The sequence below is a fragment of the Camponotus floridanus genome, unplaced genomic scaffold (assembly GCF_003227725.1).
Source record: "Camponotus floridanus strain SB8 unplaced genomic scaffold, Cflo_v7.5 scaffold20, whole genome shotgun sequence".
Taxonomy (NCBI): Eukaryota; Metazoa; Arthropoda; class Insecta; order Hymenoptera; family Formicidae; genus Camponotus; species Camponotus floridanus.
In genome coordinates, this window is record NW_020229326.1 from 1,484,766 (window position 1) to 1,504,214 (window position 19,449).

Genomic DNA, 19,449 nt, shown 5'->3' on the forward strand with positions numbered 1-19,449 from the left:
AACGTTCCTTCTTACAATATTATTACAGTATATTTTCGCACTCTGGAAATCGCGACGGGGCGAGACATTCGATGTATTTTCCCGTTCTGCGTACATACGAGAAACATGAATATAATCGTCGCCCATATTGTCACGATCTCCATCCGTCCTAACGTCGCGCCGATTCGAAAGCGAGGCGCGCATTTGTTGGCGACGATCAGCGGGATCTTCTGAAGTGTCAAGTAAGACTAGCGAGGGAACGCGCGCTATGCGCGCTCCCCCGGTAATTAGAAATCGCCGGGAAGCGCAGCCGAGCCCGTACATCAGACCAAAGTGGAAAGACCGATTAGCGCGACTCACTGTCAAAACATTCACTTGCACCAGTGACACTTTGCGTTCCCTCCTCCCCGTCCCTTTCCCCCCTATTCCTGGCGCTCCCCTCGCCCCGCGCGAGAAATACGCGCTCCGTGCACTCGGGGAATCAGTCATCCGTGTGCACTCTCGGCAGTCCATCACTCTCGGGGCTGGACGAATGCGACGCGAAAAGGGCGAGCGAGACGGCGGCGGCGGCGGCGGCGGCGGCGGCGGCGGAGGCGGTGGCATAATATATCGGTTTAAAAGTACCATTTATTTAAACGGCGCGGTTTACAGCCGTGCCGCCGAAAAACACGGACCGCAGCCGCTGGAAATAATAACGGGGTTAGCAGGGCCCTCGACGAGGAAGAGTAACGTCCCGTGCACACCCGGCACGCGGATGCAATTGAATCAATCATCCCTGAAAAAGTGCCACTGGATGCTTTCCACTCGGTAACGCCGTTGTAAATTAACGGTGCCACAAGTGCCGCCGCCGTCGCTGCCGCTAGTAACAACAGTCGTCACGAGGACGGGAAAACGTCGCTCTTCATCCCGGGTTTTTTATGAGAATCTGCCGCTGACGATTATGATGTTCGGAGAATGTTCCGACGGCGATTATAGCATCGTGTCAACCCCGGAATTACGGGATATCCTATCAAAATCGCGAATATTGCTGAACGAACGTGAGAGAAACAGCTGTTTTTCCGGCGACTCAAACATCCATGTGTAAATAAATCAATTTATTTTATTAGAAAGCTCGATTTAATAAATTTAGAAAACGCGCTCAGTCAATGAGCCTAATTCACGAAAAAAGCGTGAATAAACGTGAAATAAAATAGCGCAAAGATACCGATATCGAAAGCCATCGCGTTTAAAAGCGTCGCGGTCACATGCGCCGCGAGAAACGACCACGTGGATATCTCAGGATTTAAATGAACTCCAGCCGCTGACACTTTAATGCCTCGCGTCCCGCTCGAGGGTTCTCCGTCTTTTCCTCCTCGCGTCATCGCTGACATAATTGTACGCGGCAGTGATGTACTAAGGACGCACACCCTTGACGTTGATTATATTCAAGCAGAAACATGTATATCTCCGCCGCGGCGCTTTCGTCGAGAACACGAAAGATGGGAGATAGGAAGAGAGATGGAATTCGAGTCCGTTATAGCCGCCGTAGAGTCAAAGGCCGTCATCTCGATCGTCCAAAAATGCGTCTTCAAAGAGAGCACATTATTTGTGATTCCGTGTCCAGATTGAGGATGTTGCGTTCATAAATTATCGAACTGGGGGGAATATCGGGGAACCTGGAGGAGGAAGTCGTGCTGAACGAGTAGAAACATAACGATGGTTAAGAAAGTAGATAACGACATTCCGCGTGCGAGATTATTTTAGAATTCCGGACAAGATGACATCACGAGTTTTAAATTGAAACAAGTTTAGGTCTTTATCGTACTATATTTTACGCCGATTCTATCCGCTTGGCAATAATGTATTGCTTTACCATTAATTCAGACGTAATATTTCGTATAAATACATGATAACATAATTTAACAAAAAATAAATTTGTTTCGAACGTTAGAAAATGAATCATTATTATTTACTGCCGAGGTTTTCTGACGTTGAGTTCAGGTTCTAAATTCTTGGACCACATAATTTTGAAAAATTTGAAAAAAAGTGAGACAGATCTTTTTTTGGAGCTACTTTAAGACTTATTTCAATCAAATGTTATACCTACGGTATATATATGACATATTGAAAAATTTTGTTATAACTTTTCTTAAGCATGTTGTTAGGACTTTCATAAATTTTTGAAAAGCAATTTATGATGTCAATTAATAGAATATTTCTGATTGCAGAAATTGTAAATTATATTATTATATATATAAGAACCAAATATAGTTTTCAATTATATTTATTTATTAAATTTAAAGACTTTTTAGATCACTAAATATATATGTGTATAAGATTGATTAAAATTGACGAAATGTATACATAAATTTTTACATGTATGTATATATGTATACATTCTTGTAAAAATCCGAACATTTTTTAAATATATTTTGACATTCGCTATATTAATTCTGTTATTTTGAGTTTATCAATTTTATTACACTGAAAAAAAAATAATAAATCAACAACATCAGTGTATAATTGGAATTTATTTTATTAATTCAGTAGCATTATTAATCAATGGAGTATTTGCGCTGATGATTATTGGTTCAACATTATTTTTTTCTCAGTATAGTGAAACCATATTCAGTGATTTAAAAGCCAAAAATGTGAATAAACATAATTAAAAATTATTTAGAGTCCTTTAATGATCTAATTCGCAATTTTTTCACATATCCCATATTTAGCCATGAATATTTTATTAATATAATCATATTCTTTTATGAGTTGAAAGGTCTAACAACATATTTATTAATTTTGATCGCAACAATATTTATTCAACACGTCCAACATATAATACAGCTATAGCATAATAAAATACATTAAAATAACTTTTTACAATTTTAACCGTAAATATCTCAAAATTGTAACGCAATAGAGCAATTTGATAAAATTATATTTGTCATAAAAATATCGTAGAAAATTGTAATTCTCTTATACTTTTCTTTATTGACCTATATAATTTACAATGTTACTAAAAATATAACAGAATCTGAGCGTTCTCATCGGTTCTTTTCGCCGCGGCATCGTGAAAGACGAGTCTGGCGAAACGACTTGCCGGCTCACGTTTCGTCGGCGGCGAAAAATTGGCTCGTGACGGGAACGATGACGACGATGTCGAATAGTAGGAAGCGGCGCAAGTCGCTATCGAGAAGCTCGCCCAAGTTGCGTCAAAGCGCGCCGAGACGCGGTAAAAAGAAAAGACGTGCCGACACGAGCGGGTGGGAGGGGGTGGCGAACAGGGGGGGGCGGGGAAAACAAGGGAGCAAACGAAACTGTAGCGGACGGGAGAGGAGAGCGCGGATGAACAATGGCGCAAATACTGGTACCGGCTGTGGAATGCCCGCGAGCGCATACGGCGCATAATTAATACCACGGCCGGGATATTCGTGGCATGGAGAACGAGATCGGGAGAGGCCGGGGGGAGCGAGGGGGGAGATGGGAGGAACGAGGAACAACGCGGGTCTCTTGGTCGGTGGATCGTGGAAAGAAAGAAGGGATCTCTCCCGTGTCGGAGAGAGACCGCGGAGAGGAGATTTATGTGGCTCCTGATTGAATCGTTCTCACTCGATCGCGCCGCTTGCTTTTTGCCCGCTCGAAAGATTTCGTTACGTTCCGTTTTTCTCTCTCTCTCTTTCTCTTCTCCTTTTTGTGCTCCTTTTTCTCTTTTCTTCGCAGCTCCGCTGCTGCGAATACACGCGAATTATCCAGGGTTGATTCGAACCGGGTTTAACTTTCGTATCTGAAGCGATTGAAAATTGTGCTTATATTTATGAAATATTTTTTATGCAATGTTATCTTCGAATCAAGAGACTCAAAAATATTTTCTCAAATGTCAGTTCGAAATTTTAGTTTTATTTTCAACTTTTCGTTTTTATAGATTCTAGAAGATTTTGATAGAGAGATTCGATTTATATTAAAAGTTCAATTTCTTCAATTTTATATTTCAGAGAAACGATAAATGAAAAGTTTCTTTAATTAAAGATTTAAAAAAGAGCTCTCGGAAAAACTACACTAGATTAAATAATGAGAATAATCCGATTGCTTAGAACCTCAAAATAAATGCTGGATTGAAAATTGAGATCGAAAATGGAAGAAAAATTTCGACCAGGAATAAGGAACATTAATACAGAAAAAATGTAAAATTTGGTTCGAAGACGTTGGGGAAAGATGTTTTTCTATGATGAAGCTTCTACTTGCATACACATCTTTCACGGCTTGCTAACGGCAAATGTAAAGCGTAACCGTAGTCGACATATCTTGACGCTAACATTGTTCCTCTACATTTTTCCGTTTTCACCGCATGTTTAATATCCCGCGGGTCTTGTTTCTTCGTTAGAACATCTCTTCATCATCATTGTGTGCGAGACCGGAATAGTCAAAAATCTTCTCTCGCGGGAGGAAGAAAGAGAGAGAGAGAGAGAGAGAAATAACGCAACCGTACCACGGAATAATAATTTAGCTTCCAAAGAATCGGTGTAGTGGAAGAGCACGTTTTATGCTATTACCCGTGGCCGGGGTCGATGCAGGTAACTGTAATGTTCCTGCATCGTCGTTCATTCGTCGTCGTCGTCGTCGTTGTCGTCGTCGGTAAATTTCTGAAACACACGAGTCTCTCTCTCTCTCTCTCTCCGTTCCATTGTGATGCCACGCTCTCTCGCTCCGGGCGAACTCCGGATTAGCTAGCTAGGAGGCGGCGAACGGAAGCAAAACAAAAGATGCCGAAATGCGTTCATTATTTCGAGCTAATTGGCGGTGCCTTTACCCTCGAGCCGAGAGGGAGAGTCTGGTAGCAGAGAGCGGGTTTCGGTTGCTCTTGCAGAAGCGCGTTCTTAAACGCGCTTGCCTCGGGCTCTCGCCATCCTCTCCTCACCCTCCTGTTACCTAGTATGACATCGCGCTGCCGGTAATATCTCCGGTAACGAGATTATTCTGTACGATCGCTCTCTTCAATTTACATTCGTTGTAGTTTCCTTTGAGCGTGTATTCTTTGCGGTTTCGTGGAAATAAATGTAATAAATGTAACTTGCAGGATATCGAAAAAGTCGTCAATTTCCATGAAAATTTTTAAGAGGTATGATATAGAATACCGGGGAAAAAATGGCTCGCATCATCGAGAAGAGAATCCGCGGAATAATCTCCGATCTCGAAGATGTTTCTCTCGCGGAGAAATGAAGCCTACTTTACGTCCCGGGAGCTTCATTCAAACGTCCTGATAGTCGAGCGCACATCAGCGGTCACCGGACACGGTATGCGTATATACACGACGCACGATAAGTATCGCGACACATGTCGGTATAAGTGGCGTGATCAATAAAGCCGCGAGGTTCGTCTCGTGACGCGGTTGGAAGTCAAAAAGTCGCTATTGAAGAAGGCAAGTCCTGTCGGCCACCTCTCTTTCTCTCTCTTCTTCTCTCGCGGCCACAAGATACCTAACCGAACAATAGGTAGGTGCATCATATTCGTGTCCGTACACGGTAGCTCGGTCGTTCGATACACACACACACACGTGCTCGCGCGCATAGATACACGCACAACGTGTACCGACCTATACATAATATCCCTGGCCGTAATACGGCGTGGGGCGCTACGTCGCGTCGTTGGTTCCACCGGACAACGCCACGTGATGGTAATGGCCGCGATAATTATTTAGATAGCGGAGGATATATGCTTCCTAGCGCAGCATGGGACCCCGGGACGCGTCGTTTCCATGGTGCCTCCGTTGGTTGGCATAAGCCGGGGGGACGTGGCCGCCCGAAGCGATGGAACGTATACATAGCCACCACCGTCGCGCCCATTGGAAATGATATCCTCTGATGATGTTCCCTCTTCGCCCTCATTATTTCCCCACCGCTGCACGAAATTCGGTATAACGTCGGATCGTCTCTCGAGATGAAGTCGTTTCCGTTTGGACCCGCGTCATGTTGCGACCTCAAATTCGTGATAAGACTCGCACTCTAGCAAAATGAAATCGTATATACACCTAGTCGTACAACTGACGAGGAAATTTATAAGTCGTAAATCAATTTTTGAGTGGCATATGTGTTTGTGTGCGATCTAATAGATATCTCGATCTCTATTTTACAGTGAATTGGTTCGATGATTTTTCTCCATGTTTTTCGCGCGATCTTTAGGATCGTAAATCTCGACTGTCGGAATTCATAATTAAGATATATCGAGATTTAGAGGGGAACGGGCGGAGATTTGAACGCGATATTCTAATATCGAACGAGTGTTTGATTCAAAAGAGAGATTCAACAGAGAGATCCCGGTAAATCAGACGGCTAATCGTTCTATTTATAGATCCTTTCAGGAATCTAGACAACTCGATTCTCGTCAGGATACTTCCTCGTGGCTTTCCGACAGGCTGTGGGGTGGATTAACTCGCTTCGTCGGTGTGGCGGAGCATTACTTCCACGCAGTGCACCTCCGGTCCACGGATCCTGGGGCTGAGAGTCCCCCGATTTTCGCATAAATCAGTCCTGGTTCCCCGACCGTATAACCTGCCCCTGCTCCGTATAACCCTTCTCCGTATAACCCTCCTTCTTTCTCGACGTTCCACCCACGGGAACTCGAGAGCAAAAGAGAGAAAGAGAGAAAAGGAAGGATCGCCGAGAAACGAAGAACGAAGGAGCGCTATTTTATTGCCGGCTTAATAAATGGAGGCTCTTTTATTTGCTCGAGCCAGCATCCGCTCGTAGTTTGCCAACCTGTTTGCTAACAACAAATTAATCGGGTGACGTATCCCAGCTATAGATATATATACATATATATGTATATGTATATTTGTACACACGCGTGCATCCGCGGGTCCGTCCCATCTCTCTCCCCGTTTCCGTCTCCTTCGTCCTTCCATCTTCTTTTTCTCCGCACTGTCTTCTTCCTACGAGGACGAGGACGACAGACGAGAATGGGCAGCTCGACAGCGGTTCCTTCACCCCTTTGAACGACTTGCAACCTGCTGCTCACTCTTGGTCGTTTCTCTTCCCTTCTTTTCAATCCCGCGGACCATCTTCTTCTCGTTCCGTTCTCCCTCGATCTCTTTCTCTCTTTCTTTCTTATTGTACTCGACGCGGCGCCTTAAACTCCTCGCGACGCAGGTATGCGTTACCCGCGGTGCGTCTGACCAATACGCACGTACGTACGCACAAGCCAATCTGTAATTCATAACGCGAACGCTCTTCGGTTTCTTGCCGCCCACACGCTGAGAAAGAAAGGTGGAGACGAAGCAAAACGACAGACGTCACGTATCATTCCACGGGAACAAGACTTGACCTGGCCAATATCGGCGCCGGACCTCTTTTCCCGACCGGAATGAGACGTTTCTAACTTGTCCTTTCTGAATTCCCTGCACATATTTTTGGCAGGAAAAAATAAGAAGAGATAAGTGATCGAAGATGAATAGATAAGAGATAATTGCGTCGAATCTCTTGTGTTTCATTCGTTGATGATTGTTAATGGTAGAATTGATTAAATCAGGTTAAATTTAATTATTTTTAATTTAATCATACATAATCTAGAATAAAGTCAAAGTCGTATTTCATCGAACATGATTCGCGTGATGATCATTATCATTCTCAATTTATCGCCTGCCACCGATGTTTGGAGATTATCGTATTCTTATGTTGCTCTCGTGGCAGATTCTCGCCAGATCCCTCTCAAAACGCATATATTTCTCAGCGAAATGCGATAAAACCTGTCATCTTGAAAGATAGGAAGAAACATTTTTCGGAATCGCAATCTTCACGACGATCGTGGAATCGAGAAGCGCGAAGAGATCGAAAGGGAGAGATCGTCGGAGAGGCTGGCGCTGCAAATGACGACAAGTTACTGACGTTCCGATACATTTCTATCGGGAGTAATAAAGCCTCGATCCCTTTTTACATCCGTAGGAATTCATCGCGAGGAACCTGATTCCTCTTCTTTTCGACCGCATCGATGCATCACCCAGCGATCGCCTCGCCGCGACTTTTTCTCCCGCGGCGCGGAGCTTTTTTCCTCATTCGCCTCTCGTCTCCTCTATCCCAACCTCTCCGAATACTGGTCACGAATCCCGGACGAGATCCGGGGTATAAGGGAGCGATGCTCTTCTTCATCTCCGGGCGGGAGCCGCGCGGACATCCGACTGAATGACGCCCGGGGGACTTGGAATTCCATCGCGAGAAGCCGCGTGCACGTGCTTACGTAAGAGAATCTCGGCAAAAGGCGACGCAAGAAAAAGGCTCGTCGTCTCCTCTTTCTCTTTCCGTCTTTCTCTCTCTCTCGCTTGGGACGAGGTATACTCGCTGCACCTGTCGGTGCAATCCGGACTCGGTAAAGAGCGGCGTATCGTGATCGCCGGTCGCCAGCATCGTCGTCGTCGTCGTCGTTGTCTCCTCTTCGTCGTCGACGCTCGCGTAGCTACCGGGGCTCCGGGCAGGCTCCGTACCGGCGGTCATGCGTCGCGACTATAATTTGAAATAATTTATAAATCCTATTCAATTCAAATTAAGGCTCCACTCTGTCGGATGAATAAAAGATGCGCCATGCCGCTCGCGCCCGCTCCGCTCTCGTCGAGCGCAATAACGCGCGTGCACCGGCAAATGGTGTTCCATTATACTCGCTCGCGCTGAGTTACGCCAGCCCGGCGCGGATTGCCTCGAATTCCTCCCGAGATTATGATCGATTCGCGATATTCGACCGATCGGTCGACCCATAAATATTTTTTTTGACAGATTGCTCGGAAAGCAGAGTGATATTTCAAGCTTCTTACTTACTTTTTCACCTCCTATAGTCTATCAAAATAGAGACCTGTTGGGAACCCGATGCAAAATTGTTCTTGTGATCCGAGCGTAGCGCTTTTAGCGCGCAAATTCGCGGATTAATTCAACGCGCATCTCGCTCACCCGGGGGGTTTTGACGTCATATTTTATCACACGAAAAATCCGACGGCTGGTAGTGCGAGCTGTGCCTTTTTCCCCTTGTTATCCGCTGGCGCCAAGAGGGACGAGGAGGAGAGGCAGACGCGGGGAATTATAAAGCATTACAACGAGTGCTGTTAATGCACCGTGTCCAATCCGCGCGCGACTCTCGAAAATAAAATACAAAATGACGCGACAACGCTTGGCGAGAGCCTCTCTGTCAAATCCATCGGCGGCATTCCGAATCTATCCGTGCTTGTTTCCCTTCTCCTCTGCCCCTTCTCGTGTCTCGTTGGTGTGTATCGATAGCGCATTTTTCCCTCTTGGTCCTCGTGGTCCATCGAGCGCGAAGCAATTGTTCTATGTCGCTCTTTTTCGGTTTCTCTCATCGCTAGAGATGAAAGATCTCGATATATAAAAAAAAAACAAGGAAAAAGAAATTTGTATAAATGTTAATCGCGTGTAATTGAATTTTTTAGAATTATGTAATAATTAATTATTAATTATATATTCACGTGCCCAGATATATTCCGTCGATGATTCGTTGATTATCTCAATTGCTGTCGCGTGAATTTTATAGCCTGCTTTCGCGAGATGAAAAGTCACAATCTATTTTCTCTCGAAATCATTTCGTTTCTCATTCTCGCAAAAGAAATCGCCGCATACGGTGGAAAGAAAGCCGGAAGGTCGAACCGACAATTAGGTCGAGGACGACGGTGCGCGATTTTTCTTGCGCGTTGCGTCGAGATTCCGGAGAAAACTCTCTTGGATCGACGTGGTAAGGGGGAGGAGGAGATACTAAAATCAATTTGTTCGTTTCTCTCCGCGATGGGCCCCGCCGCTTCGCGAAGATTGCGTTTTCACCCCGGGACACGAGGAACGGCGGCAACTTTCAATTCGTCTTTCCGGTCCTCCCCTTCTGCCCCGTCCCGTCCTATCTCGGCGACGAGCACACGCACGTAACATAGATGTATAAGCGGTTCGCAGGCTTCTTGTTCTTCCCCTCGCCGCGCGCGAGAGGACGACCCGCTCGAATTGCAAATCAAATAGAATGCTCTTCGCTGCAGCGCGGTTACATTCTCGTGGACGACGTTCTCGTGCGGGATATATGCCTTCTACCCTGATATATGTTCGCTCTGTTCTTTCATCGTAGAAGAGGAGTCTGAGAGACCTCCTTAAGAGGACAAGAACGGGATTGCGCGCGTTGGCGAATATCCACACGGTAATATAACAGTGAAAAGTTGCTCTTCCCGAGCAACTTAACATTTTATCTTCTTTCCATCTTTTTATTTTTTTTTATCAGCGAGAATATTCGCGCAAAAACTTTCCGCGCGCGGGGAAAAAAAATCCGGCGATAGCGTTCCACGAGCCCCGGATCATTCCCGTGAAAGCGGCCCGCAGAGTCATGTTGCTCGACGGAGCCAATCGAGAGTTTATCAAGCGCACTCGGACGCGCACCACGGAATATTCGCCGCTCAATTTCGTTTTCCCCCCTGTTTAATCATGGCCCGGGCCCCGACGGCGTCGGGGGTGGCTCGCACGGCCGTTTCGCATAGAGGGGTACGCTGCGGAGTGTTTTGCGAGGAGGGGTTGCTGGGGGGCGGCGGCAATAGCCCCGCTCGGGCCGTCATTTGTCAGGGGCTGTCGCGCCGCGAGCGTGTTTCTGTTCCAGCGGCGCAGATAGCGGCCCATCCATAGGCCGTTCATCTTTATTCCTTTATATATAGAGGCCCTATTCCCCAGGCCTCTGTCCTCCTCCACCCCTCCTCTTTCGCCCTCGCTCGACTCGCGTCTCCCCCTGCCACCCCACACGCCCTACACGATTCCCTCGAACTCATTTAATTACAACAAACAATTTATTAGGTCCATCCGGGATCCGCCCACGGGTATAAAATGGTGGGGAAAGGATAGAAGGAGGGAATAGGTCAGAGGGTGGACCAGGCGCCACTCGTTCGTTCGTAAAATGCCCGAGGAAAGCAAAATTATTCCGTCAGGGGTTGAGCGTCGCGTCTCGTCTGGCTGTCATTCTGAGCTTGTGGGTCAAACGATGCCGCAAATTGAGTTTGGAATGTACGTTGATGGGACGATGCGATGGACGCAAAATTTTCTTTACTCTATTCTTCGTATCTGATAAACTTTATCTTAAAAAAAAAATATATATATATATATATAATCATAAAGTGAAAACGAGAGAAATACACAATAGTTAGAGGAAAATCATTCGAGGCGTGTTCCCTTATCGCGAAAATACGATACTATTTGATTCGACAGATAGGAAAGTGTGATGCCACTAGAGACGAGAGCGTGAGATTCGGAAACAGAAATAGTCTCACCGAATCTCTCGACAAATCAAGTTACACCAGAAATCCAGTCCGCTGTGGAAAGCAAGGAGCCGATAGGGATCGCGTGCACTATTGTAACGAACCATTGGCGTAATTGAAGTCGCAATTACATCTTCACCCGGCGACTTGTTTATCTCATGTTTTTTTTACCCACATGAATTCAAAATAACAGATTCTCTAATAAAGAATCGCGCGTATCGTGCGCTAACGCAATTCCGTGGAAAATCGCGGGGTTTTCCACGGCCGCCATTGATTACGTTTCTCCCGTGAAAGCGAAATTCGACATTAAAATAAAAATCACAAGAATCTCACATATTAGATCGAGAATACTCCTCTTCCGAGAGAGATCTTTACGATCTTATTCGTACCTTTTTTCATCTCCATATCGCACGCACGATTGATAATCGTGATTTACGGTCGCGTTTGCGTCTTTCGCATGATAATTTACTTGGGTGCGGCTTTCCGGAGAGTACGGAGTGGGTGTTCGCCTCGATGACCTCTGACTCTCCGTTCTTCTCCTTTCAGATCCTTCCTCTCGCGAGGAATATCCGTCCGAGACGCGCATAAAGAGTTGTCTCGCGCTATCTATCTACCGTTGATAAGATTTGCCACCCGAAACGCTCGTTCGTCATCCTGTAAGCGGCTCGGCAACGTAAGCCGGCACGCAGGCTCGCTTCTTTATTGCCCTCTTTCGGACGCTAACAACGATGTGATCTATTGTTTCCGGGGCCCTAACTCGTTTTCCTCGACTTCCGCGAGCGATTCGTCAGACTAGTTTTATTAATGGTCGTCGCCGATTATCTTAATAGTCACGCCCACGAACCTGGGATTCTCAGCCGGGCGATCCGTCGAAAGAAACGGATATTTCGCAATCGCGAATGACCTCGCCGAATTTTTAGGCACATTGGAACGATTCTTTTCTTTCCATCAGAAAGATAGAAAGGGGAATGACCTCAATGATATCCTGCGAATGGCGGAATCTTGTCTCCTCTTATATCACAGTTATACGTATTTGAGCGTAGAATGGTTGACACTTACGATATCTTATCATCGTGACGTGTCGCCAGGATGACATACATTCTCACCGAAATATTACGCATCTGCTTGGCTGTCGGTACAACGCGAGTACTCCGTTTCATATATGAAAAAGGGATCTCTCGTCGCCGATCTAGTCCGACCGACGGTTTAGCCGAGGAAATAGTTTACCCGAGCGTCTCGCCAAAGGATGGAGCGGAAGAGAAGAGTCGTAAAGACCTTTCACCTCCGCTCTCGCGAGTCTCCTCACTCGCTCGCACGTCGTAAACCATCTCCACGAGTCTCTCGTCTCTCGGATACGATCTGACATTATTACCGTCGTATTATATAAAATATGGCTCTCTATACATGCTATAGGCTGTTTCCCGGGGAACTGATAGAAATAAGCTCGGCGGAAAAGATGAAAAAATCATGTCCAGAATTATCGATTTTTGCGAAAAAAAAAGTAATCGACGAATAGATATTTTAGATCCAGTATTTGAGTTATTATTGCTACTTCGCAGCAACAAACTTAATACGAATTGCATCTGTACCGAGTCGGGAAGAATAAATACGTCAAGTAAATTCTAATAGGATAACTTTACGAAAAAGAGTAATAAAGTTTGCGGTCGTTTGCAAAGTCAACAATTATCGAACGTACTTAAAATAAGCAAAGAAAACGACGAGTCCGTCGACGAGAATAAGTCGTCTGTATCGCGCGTTGACTTGCACATTTTCAGATACAACGTCGCGCAATTTTGTTTCATCAAGATAGCCCTCGCCGACGCAAACAAAGTGCTTCCAACACGAGGTAATTAATTACGGTGATCTGATTGCACGCGATTAATCCTGCCGACTTTCGAGCGGATCATTAATTAAGGGTGAATAAATGTCACGGAGGGGGGATATGTAGGTGCTCCCTCGAAAGGACACGCTCATTTATTTGGAATAATTTAGTTTAAATGAGTAAACCGGTCGCGCATTTCTTAAAGTTCATGGTCGATATCACAGACTCGAGACTCGATTTGCATCCCTGCAAGATATGATCGATCGTTCTATTAATTCGTGAGGCAATTATTACTTAGCGATATTTACACGCAATTTACATAATATGTTTTTTTACGTTTATATACATATACCCTACAAGGTATCCCTCATTCATCAGCGAGACTGAGCTTTAAATTGCTTCGCGAAACACCTGCCGCTATAGTTCCAAGAGCGGAAATTCCGCGACGAGAGGACGGATAACGTATTTCTTTCGCAAGGGGTTCGTCGGCGAAGCTCTCCGGAGAAATTGCTGTATTTTGTACGTATAACAGAGGGATGTAATTATTATTCGGTACAACGCGGCCGGGTTTTCCTCGGTCTCGCAACTCCGTGCAACGATGAGCTTTTTTTTTTATTATTTATACGGCTCATTGTGCTTCTCTCATACTCTAGGAGTTTTTTCGCCGGGTTCTCTCCTGTTCGCCCCGTCTTGCGTCCAGTTATTCCGTGCATCTCGCGGAAGAAAAAGCGCGGCGAAAGCATCGCTTACGGATCCTCTCCTTCGCGTTCTCCACCTCCTCGTCGCTTTCAGTATTCACGAGCTTCCCGAGCGAGGTGAACGCTTAAAATGCGGCAACGTTAGGCGGATGTTTTAATTTGTTTGCGCCACGTCGAGCTAAACCGCGTAATCGCCGCACTCTGTTGCGCATAAAAAGCCGGCGCGCGATCACCACCGTCCAATCTCTCCGAGGAATTCCTACTTTGTTATTTAATTATACGATCACGGCTTCCGGTGTATTCACATTTTGATTATGAAATAAAAGGAGGAGAGAGGAAAAAGAACGTCTCTTCTCTCTCGGAACCCTCTTTCGTGGCGTGATTTCGCCATTTCCCGCCCTCCTCCTCCGCATCTGGCAACCTTTGTCCATAAGACCAAGCGGTTTAATAACATGATTCAAGGAGCGGCATCGGTCGGTACATTAAGGTCAGGTGGGTCGAGGTATATAAAGATAATAGCCCGCCACCGATCGATCGTCGATAGCTCTTTTGATAGATCCGACTACAATGTTATATACTATGTGAAGCTCGTAGATCGCGACGAACGCGCGGTCAGTCTTATCAAGGAAAAAAATACAGAGCGCCCGGTGATCAAATTTAAACATGTCGTAATAAATTAACTCTATTAAACTACCGAGAAGAGATCGGAAAATTCGCAAAATTTCAGACATCCACAGGAACGATTCTTCGGAATTTTTCCTCGATAAATGAAGAACTCGTTCCGCGAGATGGTCCATTTCGATGACGCTGTCGCATCCGTATCACGGGGATGCGATGCCTTAATGATGAGATCGGAAAGAGCGCGAGGCCGCCGTGCTCTCGCACACACCATGGGGTCAAGGCGGGGTCGCGGAGCGTAAAAATAATAATCAATCGAACGACCGGTAAGTGAGAGCTCGGCAATTACGCGGTGGCGGCGGTGCCTGTGCTGCGGTTTGCCCCGGCCCCGGCCACGGCCGCAGGCGAGCCAGCGGGAGAGACCGGAGAGAGAACTTCCTTCTACCGCCTTTAATTCGCCCCCCGTCTCCCCTTGGCGCGGGGCGCGCGCGCTATCATAACGTAACAACGCGAGACTCCCTCGCTTTATATTATTAAAAGTTGAAATTCCGGTGGGAGAGCCGAAGCGATCTTGCGGCGAGCCTCTCTACAGGCATCCTCTCCAGCTTCCTCCCTTCCTCTCTCGATCTCCTCTTTCCTCGAGCTTCGCTCGATTCGCGTTTTTCTCTTTGCCCTTTTTGTTCCCTCTTCCTCTCCCTCCCCCCCTCATCCCCTCTCTCTTTCCGTAAACTCATACAAACGTTTATTGGCGCGATACTCTGTGTTCATAACGGCCGCTGGTAGCAATCGTGTTATAGCTCTCCCGCGTTCCCGGAGCATTCCCATGGATAATCGTATTACCATCTATCTTGTACGCCGCCTCGAGATGTCGAATCGGGACTCGAAACACGCGGCTCTCTCGTCTTCCGCCTCTTAACCGCGAATAACGATAACTGCTCCCTCTCGAAAGTTTTCTCGCGGTCGACGTGGAAATGCCGGCGCGTTTCTTCTCACACGTTTATTATAATTCGACACGTATATAGCCATGTCGTCTCGAGATTAAGGGATTAGAGGAATACAAGCGATATCGAGTTTTAATTAAACCAAAATTTATACCGTTTATCGACGACTTTCATTGCCGAGGTTTCGCTCGTTCGCGATGTACGGATCGAGTATATTGGTCTCGATACATCGCCGTTTCGACAATTGAGTTTCTCCCCGGTTGTCGAATCGCCTGACAACCCGATATTGTCGCAAGGTGGTAAAACTGTCCGCCGAAGAGTAAAGAGATCGAAGCGAGTGCGTGCGCGCGCGTGTGCATGCGATTTACGTGAGTTACGCGATGCGTCCAATCGCCATTTACTCGGAGATTGATTGAAACGCGCCAGTGCAGCGTCGACGTGGCTGTTACAATGCTTTTAAACGAAACAGGAGTCAGCTATAGAATTTTTCGTCGATGAAAAAGCAGGGAAAAATAATAAATTAAAAAATAAAATGAATTGAAAGATAAAAATATATATCGAATAACAAATTAAGGTAAATGGCTATAACTTCGTCAGCGGATATAATTTCGTCATCAAGCCTTCTTAAATAAATTAAGCAATCTCGTATATCGACAATATTTCCGATGTTCAAATCGGGAAATATAATCGATACACGCGAGATTGCTTAATTTATTTAATTTTAAGAAGGCTTGACGAAATTATATCCGCTGACGAAGTTATAGTCATTTACCTTATTAGATAAATCGTGAATTATATCATGATGGAAGCTTAAGCGGGTTCTAGCTTCTCTAAAAATTTATTCATAAATTCTAATAAAATTTTGTCATAATTAAATTTAATATTTACATTCCATATTACACGCTTGATAAATGACGCTTTCTCCCTTTCTCCCTCTGTTTCGCGGACTATCTATATCGATTTAATCAATACAAAAAAATCACAAGCGGAGAATTCTTTGCATTCCATACTTCGATAGAATCTCATTTACGCTCGGAATAAACTGTTCGGGGAATATCGATCAGGAGGCGGGGGATATTTTTGCGCTCGCGATATTCTCCTTTTATCTGACGATTAACGACGCAGTAACCCGCTCGATCGGGAATGATCCGGCGCGGTTTTTTTCGCGCGATTACGTATTATGCTAAACACGCGAAAATGGCTTTTTAAATGAAACATCTACATTTATGTAGCCAACGTGGCCGTCCACCGATCCGCGTCTCGACCCTACGCGGACAGCCGGCTACATCGTGGTGAAACACGAGAGGAGCAACGGCGAATTAAATGCAATTTTCGTCCAGCGAGGCATGCATAACAAATTGTCGAACGTCTTTATACTTAGAAAACTGCGCGCGACATTATGCACGGATCGGGGTGGATGGAGAGAGAGGGCTATTTCGTCGCGCAGCCGATTACAATCCGATTATTATGCCTGCATTAATGTCCCACTGTCCCTCGCTCGACCCCTCCTACGTGTAAGCACGTACTCACCTGCGCGTAATACGATCGACGAGAGCGGTGCGAGCGGAATTTCTAAACGAATGCAATTTAAGAAGGAGCAATAAAGCAGAAACTGGCTACCGGGAGTGGAGCCGCCCCTGCCTCTCTTCCTACCCATCCTCCCTACCGCCGCTGCTACGCTCGATCCTTAAAATTGAAAATTAAACGTTTCGCAGCGTACAAGTGAATTTTTAAGGGCGGCATGTCTAACCCGTGCCTTCACGCTTTTTCTGTTTCAGGATCCGACTTCCGTGAGTATAGGTCATTAAGTTACCGCCAAATGCTACAAAGTAATGGCTTCGGCCCCGAGAAAATCGTGCCCCGACCCCGTCGGCAATTAATAATTGCGGAGCGCCAGTTTCTTCGCGTAAGCACGAGAAGCTGTGCTGGCCAACGAGAAGTTTCGCGCGTATCAACATGCATGTAGTTTACATTGCTAATCGCTGAAAAAGTTTCGCGAAGGCGAGACGAACCCGTCTCGTAATTATTCGTAACGCGAAACTTCTTCGATTATTAACGCACGCATTTCTGTTACATGCTACGGATCGACCAATCGACCTGGTTCAATCTTTCTGGATATCGCCGCGAATCGTTTACGCAGGGCGTAAGTATCTGTGATTATTTTCCTTTGAAAAGTTTATCTGTAATATTTTCGCGCAAGCACGTTGCATTTACAAGGCTATGGATCTCTATTACAACCAATGATTATTATTTTAATTTCATCATCCGCAATAATGGGCGAGAAACAGTCAAGAATAATATTTAATGAGTTGAAGTAATAACGGCATTCGCAGCGCAAAATACAAAGAAAATATATATTAACTTGATAAATTATTGAAGAACTTCTCTACCTGCTCATATCTCGCATAATTGGTTGTAATAGAATCCTCCTTTTTCCTTTACGCGGATTATTTCATCCTTTGGATAGGTTGCGGAAAATGTGCATGCATTCTCACGATCCCGATAACAGAACTAATAGGGGAATTTATAAATATCATTAGTCGACAAAAGACAGATACGCGATTCTGGATCCATCGACAATAACGTAATGTCGCTTCATCTTAGTCGATCATGCCGGCAACTCGCTCGTTCTGATAAATCGGGGGAGAGAAGGGAAGGTATGGGCCCGAATACGAAACGACGATATGCATAACTGACGTCTCTATAGCATTAAAACTGCGGCCGTGGCGCTTCGGCGTCCCGACGGGGGTCCCCAGACGTCGTCGGAGACATTGAGCGCCGCGGGCGGCCATTGTCTCAGAGGGGTCCCAAGGGCGAGCCACGACGAAGGGCTCGACCCCGGCTTGACACGCACGGGGGGAGGTCGTAGCACCCCGTCGCGGTCCCTCATGAAATTAATAATCGAAATTCGAGTATCCCTACGCGGGCCAGAAGTTAACGCGCGTATACCCACTTGAGCCCGCTTCGTCCTAGGAGGGGACGGGGATTCACGATGGGCCCCGCGACTCAGCAATCCCACATGTCGCACGCCTACGCGATGAAAACGAATGTCGATCGAGTGAGTTATAGTAAGAAGTTTTAGAATATTGTTAAAAGTGTGAATAAAAGGCTTCGTCGTCAACTTGTATTTTAATCGTATCGTTGTATATTTTGATTTAAGAAGGATATGAGAATTCTCTTAAATAAAATCAGTATATTATCATTCATAAAAAGTGGTTTCAGTTATAAATATATATCACACGATGAAATATCATTGAAAGAATTTGTTGGAGTAATAAATGTTAATCAGTGATATTTGAAATGAATCTTATAATATTATATATGTGAGATAAATTAATAGAAATATTTTATTTATTAAAGAAATATCTGAATTTAATCAAGAATTTATTTAAGAATTTCGTTCACTTTTTATGATTCGTCTTATTTTAAGAATAAAAAAATATAACATGCATCTAATTCTAAGTTTGAATACTAGTTGTACAAAGTTTTACCATCATAATCAATGAGATATAAGACAAAGGAGCAAAATCTTGTCATTGATTAGTAAAAAAAAAATTAGTAAAATATTTACTGATCTTAATCGATTAAATTAATGATAATTTAAATTTAACGAAGGATATAATAGAAATTTTTGAAAAATAAAAGAAAAGAGACCTCTTGAAATTTATTAGAAACTTTTTTTGATAAAATCTAATTGATAATTTTTCACGGAAATAAATCAAAAGAGAGCCAGCTATTATTCGCCTCGCATACTTTGGCTTCTGAAATGTTCCTTTATCGATTTTTTCGCCGTTTCACATAGACATATCGCGAGCACGGTGCTATAATATAAGCGTGCAATTAAAAGCATGCAGCGGGGACATTTATGTTGGTACTAACTGCCCGTTAAGACGGAGAACCACCTAACCGTGGAAGGTGTAATTGGCCGACATGCTGAACCTGCAGCTCGTAAAAGCGCAGCGGGCGTGCCATCACAGTTTTTCTAACGCGACGTTTACAAATTGCGTTTTTGTTGGATTCAACACACTATCTAAGATCGATTTTTTGTAATTTTGTGGACTGCCATCGTTTTTCGATGAGTCGAACGGAGAGAGAACACGCTTGTACATACACAACGACGATCGTCGCGTAAAAAATCCAGTTTGAACG

The 19,449-nt window shown here is 45.0% G+C and overlaps 1 protein-coding gene across 7 annotated transcripts in view; it reads left to right on the forward strand.

Annotated features, from left to right (window-relative positions):
• The window catches only part of LOC105252720 (ankyrin repeat domain-containing protein SOWAHB), a 99,200-nt gene that overhangs the window by 45,872 nt on the left and 33,879 nt on the right, over positions 1-19,449 (forward strand). For 5 of the 7 annotated variants that reach the window (XM_025408265.1, XM_025408266.1, XM_025408269.1 and 2 more), the window contains exon 7: positions 17,079-17,090. The exons of the other annotated variants lie outside the window; for them this stretch is intronic. In XM_025408265.1, coding sequence (XP_025264050.1) covers positions 17,079-17,090 — 12 coding nt within the window. The remainder of the gene's footprint in view (positions 1-17,078; positions 17,091-19,449) is intronic. 7 annotated transcript variants of the gene reach the window in all.